Here is a 9,329-nt window from a genome sequence, read left to right as displayed (position 1 = left end):
AAGACCGTGGCGTATGCCTGTAATTTCTATACTACATTCCCACACAAGACAGTGGCGTATGCCTGTAACCTCTACACTTGGGAGGTAGAGACAGGAGGCGCTTCGGCTACATAGTGAGTGGGGCCATCCTGCGTTAAAACTATATATCTTTTAAAGTAATTATTTATGTATGTGTGTGGAGGCATGGGCGCTCACAGGGGCCCGCAGGCCACAGGGGGTGTTGAGTCCCTTGGAGCTGAAGTAGCAGGAGCTGTCTGATGTGGGCAGGTGCAGGGATCTACACTCTCTGCCTGCTGGACAGGCAGCGAGTCCTCGCCTCTCCAGCTCCAGTCCTTAGTATTCTTGTCTTTAAGAACCCAAAACACACAATAAATGAATACACAGTCCCATAACAAAACAATGAAGCACTCAAAATTTGCTGTTTTAAAATGTGATCATATTCTTGTGATCATTTCTACAGAAACCATGTCACTGGATCCTGCAGGGTTCCACAGTCACAGAGAGGCACTACAGAACAGGCAGGACAGTGTTTTAATCCAAGATACATTCTCTAGTTTATATTCTAAAAATCACATTTTTATACTCTGATACCATGTGGTTGACCACAGAAATAGCTGCCACAGTACACAGCTACAGGAGCTGAGCTCAGCTAAAGATAGGATCTGAAATGAATCACGTCTTACACTATTTACATTCTGTTAGTGGTTGAAGCAGAAGTTTGTGCATTTACAGATATTTATTAGGAAAACGAATTCATTTTCAAGATCCAAGGAACACAGTCACAACTGACTACAGCCCACCAGCGCTTCCCAGCAGCGATAGGCTCTGCAAACACACAGGACAGCTCAACACTGAGCACTTTAAATATATTCAGAGAATTTCAAAAGAATGAATGCTCCCCTCCCCCAGTCTAAGCAAAGCAAGTTTGACACTTCTGTGAGACCAGTGGAACCTGCAGCTCAGACTTTAGTCTTCTGTAATTAGAATACTGTTTAACTTTTTCACAGGAAAGAGACTAAGGAAAGATCAAATTCAGAAAACTTATTTATCTGAATCCAATCAGATTCATCATTCAGAGTCATTAAGACATCTTGCAAAGAACTCAAGAAGTGTATGGGCATTCCTGGGTCAGGATATACACCAACCAGGAAATGATCCTCCCAGCCCAGCTCAAAGTGTCTTAACTGCGTCATCTTCTCTCTTTGTCTCCCTGAGAGTTATATATCCACAGCTTAAAACCTGGTCACTGGAGTTCTCGGTTTTTAATTTTTTAAACGTCAGCTCTTCTGGCAGAAGGGATGTGCAGCGCTCGAGGGACCGTGCGATGTCATCGATGGTCCACCTGTCTTCAGGGAGGGCATGCTGCGCAAGTGTAAAGGGTCCCTGTTTGGTGCGGGTCAGCTCCAGCACGCTGGCACAGGATGCGAGTTCTACAGCACCCAGAAGGAAAAACGCAAGGTGAGCAATACAACGTTCAAAACCCAGTCTTCCAGTCAACAGCACTCACCTCTGACGTCCCAGGGCGCCAGGCCAGCTCAAGAGCCCAGAGCCCGAGGTAAGTCAATGCTTAAGCAGGAAAGATGAGCTAGGCATTTGAACTTACACCTGTTTTCCCTACTTGGCATCTGAAGCAAGCCCAGGACATAAATATTCCCATTACTCTGCAAATAGGATGATGTGCCCTGTCCACTGTCACATGACCAGAACAGCAGAGGTAGAGCCAGAGCTTTTAAGATTGTGCCTTTCAGTTTTTTGTTTTTAAATTGATTTGTATCAATGCAAATAAGTTTTAGAAGGATAACTTTTTTTTTCTGACCTCTACTTTGAGTTAAAACGTTTTTTACTTGAAAAGATGTAGGCTTTCCACCCACTCTCCATCTCCCTCTCCATTACCAGCACCTCCTGGCAGCCACTGGGACTCAGAAGTGCACACTATAAACCCACAATGCATCTGAACTAAAAGCAGTTTAGCTCCTCAGCCGGTCCTCGGGAAAATGAAAAACAGAAATTTCCCTCTCCCGTCAGAAAGGAGCATTACTCTGTAAATGATGGTTCATAATTCATTCTCTGCTTACCTTTGCCAATGTCACTGACCAAGCTTCGGATATAAAAACCTCCTCCGCATTCAACATCTGGAAGGTTAGCAGTGCTGTGGTGAGAGGCTGACCTCCTGAGAGCCCCACTTTACATAAAAACGATGCTCTTCAACACATGTAAAAATGGCTATGCAAACAATTGAGCCATAAAATATTTATGTGCTAAGCCATACATTATTCATGCAGCAGCATATGTGTTTGTGAGATCCAAACGTCTGAGTGTGGAGTAGGTAGAAAGTCATGAACACATTTTAAATTAACTGGCAAGCTGCACGACGTTAATACCTCAGCCTTGTTCATTTAATAGGTTTGAAACAGAAACCCCAGCTCTGCTCTCATGAGCTCGAGATGCTAAAAAGAATGGCTTCAGATTTGTACACTTTGTTCATTTACTATGCTTGAAGTGGTCAGAAATCTCAGCTTTTCTATCATGAGCCATAGGCTTCTCAAATAGTTTCAGATTTTATAACATTTGAAAAAAAATATAAGCAAAGAGCAATCAAAACTCCCTTTGCCCGTGAGAAGAGCTGTGCTGGGGAGGAACACTACGCGGACAGTCCTGTGAGAGAAACATAACCAAAACATTAAACAAATCTAAGCCACACAGTACCATGGAGGGCGACACCTGTGTGACACCTGACTTTGCAGAAGAAAACCGGGTACACTCTTCCACCCTCTCCAGTCAATACAGTGAGGCACTTCTATGGCTTACAAGCAGCCAGGAAACCCAAATCCTTCACGTTTTATTGGCTCTGTTAAAGTGGAGTCTGCCCTTTCATGGGATGAATGGAACAGACCACTTGGTAGGTCTTGGGTGTTTTTGTTTGGTTGGTTATTTTTTTGTTTTTGTTTCTGTTCATTTATCAAGTCCTTTAGAATCAGGAAACATAGGACAGCACCCTGTCTTAACTGCACCACTGTCTGCAGGAGCTCACTGTCTTAACTGCACCACTGTCTGCAGGAGCTCACTGTGTCTCACATGCACCACTGTCTGCAGGAGCTCACTGTCTCACATGCACCACTGTCTGCAGGAGCTCACTGTCTTAACTGCACCACTGTCTGCAGGAGCTCACTGTCTCACCTGCACCACTGTCTGCAGGAGCTCACTGTCTTAACTGCACCACTGTCTGCAGGAGCTCACTGTCTCACATGCACCACTGTCTGCAGGAGCTCACTGTGTCTCACATGCACCACTGTCTACAGGAGCTCACTGTCTCACCTGCACCACTGTCTGCAGGAGCTCACTGTGTCTCACAAGCACCACCGTCTGCAGGAGCTCACTGTCTCACATGCACCAATGTCTGCAGGAGCTCACTGTGTCTCACATGCACCACGTCTGCAGGAGCTCACTGTCTTAACTGCACCACTGTCTGCAGGAGCTCACTGTGTCTCACATGCACCACTGTCTGCAGGAGCTCACTGTCTTAACTGCACCACTGTCTGCAGGAGCTCACTGTCTTAACTGCACCACTGTCTGCAGGAGCTGTCTCACCTGCACTACTGTCTGCAGGAGCTCACTGTGTCTCACATGCACCACTATCTGCAGGAGCTCACTGTCTTAACTGCACCACTGTCTACAGGAGCTCACTGTCTTAACTGCACCACTGTCTGCAGGAGTTCACTGTGTCTCACATGCACCACCGTCTGCAGGAGCTCACTGTCTTAACTGCACCACTGTCTGCAGGAGCTCACTGTCTCACCTGCACCACTGTCTGCAGGAGCTCACTGTCTCACATGTACCACTGTCTGCAGGAGCTCACTGTGTCTCACATGCACCACCGTCTGCAGGAGCTCACTGTCTTAACTGCACCACTGTCTGCAGGAGCTCACTGTGTCTCACATGCACCACTGTCTGCAGGAGCTCACTGTGTCTCACATGCACCACTGTCTGCAGGAGCTCACTGTCTCACATGCACCACTGTCTGCAGGAGCTCACTGTCTCACATGCACCACCGTCTGCAGGAGCTCACTGTGATGCGGAGGGAGGAAAGGCTTTGAGAAACCCCATGGGAAAAGGATTTTATTCATGGTTGCTGTGAAATTATCTGCTGGATTAATTTCAGGAGCCCAAGGACAAAAAAATATCGAAGCTTGTACAACTTTACAACTTTATAAACAAGTATTTTGGCTTTTTAGTTTACTTCAAGTATGCACCCCATATTCAAACTGACAACCTGAGCCAGGTCACAACACTAGAACCAGATGTCCAACAATACTTTTGTCTTAGCTACTTTCACATCAATAACTTGCAGTTTACAAAAAGGAGCCCGGCAGATAGAAATCAGTCTGCTTTTATAGCCTCTCATTCCCAATTAACAAAAAAGGCTTTGTTTAAAAGATCAATATTTACTCTAAAATCAAATATATTTAGTATAAAAAAATGGAAGAAAAAAATCTGTAAGATAAAAACTAAAAATTTTTAAAAGTTATATTTACTTTAATTGTTACATTTGTGGTATTTATTTGTGCATATGTCTGAGTACTGTGTGTCTCGTTCCCAAAGAGGTCAGAGAGTATAGGATCCCTGAGACTGGAGCTATGGAGGGCTGCGAACCACCACGTAGGTGCTGGGAATCAAACCCAGGTCCTCTGGAAGAGTAGCTAGTGCTCCGACTGCTGAGCCATCTCTGGAGGGCCAGGCTCTAAAATCTTGAAAACATATATCCTCCACACACTTCTCTAAAGAGACCTTAAGTATTTAATTCCCAGTTTACAGTAAAATGGTTATAAACCATGAAAGTCAGCCTGCTTGTGTTACCCTGAACCTCTAAGAGCTTAGTTACATTTACCTCAAGAAATCAAAGTACAACTTTTCTTACATTCAAAAAAATTCCAAGACCATAGATTTCCATTCCAACCTTGTAAAATTAGCCAAACACAAAACAAAGAAACAGGCAAAGCAGACTGTCTCATGTCTTACCTAGAGTGAAGAACGGTGGTTGGAACTTCAGGAGGGAGATGCTATGGACAGTCACTGGCCTGGCTGGTCTGGCCTCAACCGCCTTGCCTCTCTTCATTAATGTTGAGAGTCTCTGTCCATCCTTCTTCAGTGCAGAATATCTTATGTGATAAGGAGAAAATGGAAATGAGAAGGTGAGGCGCTGAGGGAGGAATCCTAGGCAGCAGGGATCGAAGGACGATGAGCAGCTCCTCCCACTGAGAGCACTCCTGAAATTCAACTTGTCTTTCTTCGTGATCTGCCCCTATCTCGGGATGCAGTCCCGCGTATCTCTGAGACTAATGTAAGCAGTGAGCAGCACCCATTTTTTTCTTTAACGTTCCTGGAGTTGACCTCATCAACTCCCTTCACTAGCCCCCAGCTCAGAGATAGTTTCTCCCTGAAAAAAAGTCTCACTTGGTAAACACCACAAACTTGTGGATAACTACAGAGAATGCTAAAGCAGTTTATATACGATAAATATATATTTAACTTAGTTTAACAAATGATTCAAACATTTAATGCAGATTTTACTGAAAAAGTATAAGTTTTATAATTGAGAAAAATCTTGAAGAAATCTAGATTCTAAAAGTCCCATCAGTAACACACCTGATGCGTCCTGTAGGCACGCATGCATTTGTGTCAAACAGCGTGTGTACACAGGAGTGGCTGAGTGGTGCCTCCACCTCCCAGTCACCTGCTGAATGCTTAAGTACCAAGATGATGGTGGCAAGGGGAGAGGCCTTTTGGAGAGTGTCCAGGGCATAAACAGAGCTCTCAGAGCAGGGGATGTTACCACAGACAAATGCCTTCATCCCTCTGCCACACAACACCTCAAGGAAGGAGGCGCTCACCAGCCAAACACTCTGCCAGTGCCTTGTCCTGGACATAGTCTCCAAAACCAAGTGAAATAGCTTCCTAGTCTGTGGTGTTACAGATAGATACTCTGAGCACCTGTGGTGTTTGTTACAGATAGATACTCTGAGCACCTGTGGTGTTTGTTACAGATAGATACTCTGAGCACCTGGGGTGTTTGTTACAGATAGATACTCTGAGCACCTGTGGTGTTTGTTACAGATAGATACTCTGAGCACCACAGATAGATACTCTGAGCACCTGTGGTGTTTGTTAGAGACAGATACCCTAAGGCACCCAGACAGGTGTGAAGTAATCTATACTCATTCCTTACAAAGTTGTAACTTTTATCTGTTGAGTGTGCTGGAGAGACAGCTAAGAGATGGTTAAGAGTACTATCTGCTCGAGGTCCTGAGTTCAATTCCCAGAAACCACACAGTGGCTCACAGCCACCTATCCTGGAATCTGATGCCTTCTTCTAGTATGCTGGTGTAAGTGCAGATAGGACATTCACACGTAAAATAAATAAATATAAATAAATAAATAAATCTATAAAAAGGTTTATTAAAAAAAATTAAAATATTCTGGGGCCAACCAGGCAGCACTTGAGACCCAGAGTCCCCAGTCTGTTGCTCCTGCATAGCAACAGACTTTCACTGTATTCTCTGGACTCTGTCACTGCCCTGATGTCTACACAGAAACCTTGAAAAGTCAGTGAAACAGGATGCACAGAGGCCAGGCTGCACTACCATCCAGCACAGAATGAAATATACACCTTTTCTTTGGGATCAAAGCTTTATATCCACGCTGGATGGGCTCATCTCTTTCTTCTTATATTCAATGACCAGATTAAAACACAGCAAAAGAGAGCCCACTTTATTCTAAGTCATGGTTAATCAACAGATGATAAAATTAAACATAAATTCAATAACTGAACTTACAGGGGGGGTACTTGCATTATATTCCCAGTAAACTTCTGCAGAATGCCTTCAATATCTTCTTGCTTTATTTCATCTGCCAAAAATGAACCAAGGGAAGATGACAATGGCCACAGAGGCAATAGCCCCAACTGTGAGAAGTCATTTTTTTTCTAATGAAACACAAATTACAGGGGCTGGAGAGAGCTCAGTGGTTAAGAACACTGGCTGTTCTTCCAGAGGACCTGAGTTAAATTCCCAGCAACCACATGGTGGTTCACATCCCTCTATGATTCTTGTCCTAATGGATCTGATGCCCTGGTTCTGGCCTGAGAAGGCACCAGGTACATGGTAGTGTAGACATATTTAGGGAAAATATTTATGCAAATAAATAAATAGAAGACATCCAGAGATCTGCCAACCACCATGCCAAGCCTCGAGGTATTGGTGAGGAAAGGCAGTTAGAAACCAAGCAATCACTCCACAGAGTGGCGGGCAGAGGACACACAGAGACCAAACCACGAAGGGCCACACCACAGGTGACCTGCCTGCCACCATGCCACCTAGAGGCCCATCGCCGCCATGACATGCAGTGTGGACAGAGGTCACACAGAGGCCCACCTGTGGTAGGAGCCACTACACTGTACAAGTGTGTGGTGACAGTCAGGAGAGAAAGAGAAACGGAAAAGTGTGAGCATTATGAAAAGAGACGGAACTGGAGACGTGAGGGTGGGAAGGAATAGCCTGTTGTGAGTGGCCAGCCCCGCCATCGGAGGATATGGTGAAGTCCCAGCCCAGCTGCCCCTGAGGGTCATGTCTAGGTCTACAGCCATGCAGTGACAGATATCTGTGTCAATGTCCATGGCTCCTATTACCACTAGAGACCATGGGGACATCCCTGGTCTGGGCAGTTGCCTGGGACCACGCAGATGTTCAAGGACTGTGCAGGACTGGCCCTGCCCCTCAAGCTGAAGGACTATGGAGAGCTAGCCCCATCTCTCACTGGCAGCAGCACTTGGGAGACCAGGCCCTGAGCCTCGCCTGGACAGCACAGTGCAGCTGGCCCTGGTAGCAGGGGTATGAGTAAGCTGGTTCTCAGGGCATGACTGTGGGAGAGATGACCCCACCACTTCTCTGCTGTGAGGTGGTGTGGGTGCGGGGGTGATGCCCTCCTTCGCAGGTCCTTCACCACCTGTGGCAGTCAGGAGAGCTGGCCCTGGGATCATGAGAGTGAATGAGCTCACTCTGCCCCTTGCCAGTTGCAGCACTTGGGAGATCATGGACTACACGTCACCTGGGCAGCACAGGAGAGGTGGCCATGATGGGGGGCATGTGGCCCTGATAGGGAGCAGAGCTGGCCCTATGGGCATGAGCACCAGAGAGCTGGCCCCACCACCTATCTTCCATGAGATGGAGTAGGCAAGGAGTGATGCCCTCCTCCAACTTACTCCTCATCATCTGTGGTAGTCAGGAGACCTGGCCCCAACATCTGAGATCAGGAAAGCTGACCTTGCCCCATCACTGGCTGTAGCTCTCAGGAGAGGGGGCCCTGTACCTTGCCTGGGCTACACAGTGGAGCTGGCCCTGAGGCAAGGCATGGTGAGCCAGCCCACAGGTTGTGAGGTAGAAGAGCTGGCCCGGCCCTCGCTGGCTGCAACACTTGGGAGTATGGGCCCTGTGCCTTGACTGGGCAGCACAGTGGAGCTAACTCTAGAGATGTGGGTGTGGGTAAGCTGGTCCCAAGGGCCTGAGAACAGGAGAGCCGACCCTGCCTCCTACTATTTAGGCATTGGGTGGCCTAGCTGGAGCAGCGCTGGAGAGCTCACCCTGGTAATGCAGGTAAGGGAGAGCTGGAGGGGTAACCAGCTCAGCTGCCACCCAGGCCCAGATCCAGGATGACTTGACCCACCCCAAAACCTACATCATCTGTGAATTGTGGAGCATATAGGAGGGCTGGCCAGTCCTGCTGATCAAACTCCAGAATCTCCATGACACAGGGCAATAGCAACCAGGAGGCCTAGTGAGGACACAGCACGATGGATTCATAGGAACCAGACCAATGACGCAACGCAATGAGCATTAGCAAGTGGAGACGTGTACACAGAGGGACTCACTGTGGGGCAACCAGACCAATGACGCAATGCAATGAGCATTAGCAAGTGGAGACGTGTACACAGAGGGGCTCACTGTGGGGCAACCAGACCAATGACGCAACGCAATGAGCATTAGCAAGTGGAGACGTGTACACAGAGGGACTCACTGTGGGGCTCACTAGGAGCTTCTGCAGCAAGATGCTTTCTATGAGTTCAGCTTTTTATTTTTGTTTTGTTTATTTGACTGTTTTTTATTTTGGGGGTTGTTGCAAGGGCAGAGGATAGATATGAGGGGATGGGGTGCATGATGTGAAATTCACAAAGAATCAATAAAAGGTTAAAAACAATACCAAAAAAATAAAAAATTTCACCTCACACCAGTCAGAGTGGCTAGGATAAAAAACTCAGGTGACAGCAGATGCTGGAGAGG

General features: G+C 46.7%; 1 protein-coding gene across 2 annotated transcripts in view; it reads right to left on the bottom strand.

The window, feature by feature from the left end:
* Positions 1–414: 414 nt before the first annotated feature.
* Trub1 (TruB pseudouridine synthase family member 1) overlaps positions 415–9,329 on the bottom strand; it is a 44,449-nt gene continuing 35,534 nt past the window's right edge. For both annotated transcript variants that reach the window (XM_031390827.1, XM_031390828.1), the window contains 4 exons: positions 6,831–6,903; positions 5,017–5,156; positions 2,076–2,132; positions 415–1,430 (listed from right to left, as the gene is read on the bottom strand). In XM_031390827.1, coding sequence (XP_031246687.1) covers positions 1,171–1,430; positions 2,076–2,132; positions 5,017–5,156; positions 6,831–6,903 — 530 coding nt within the window. In that variant the 3' untranslated portion in view covers positions 415–1,170. The remainder of the gene's footprint in view (positions 1,431–2,075; positions 2,133–5,016; positions 5,157–6,830; positions 6,904–9,329) is intronic.

This window comes from Mastomys coucha, unplaced genomic scaffold, assembly GCF_008632895.1.
Source record: "Mastomys coucha isolate ucsf_1 unplaced genomic scaffold, UCSF_Mcou_1 pScaffold21, whole genome shotgun sequence".
NCBI classification, from domain to species: Eukaryota; Metazoa; Chordata; class Mammalia; order Rodentia; family Muridae; genus Mastomys; species Mastomys coucha.
The sequence above is the reverse complement of the archived record's forward strand: the minus strand, read 5'-3'. Positions and strand labels throughout refer to the sequence as shown.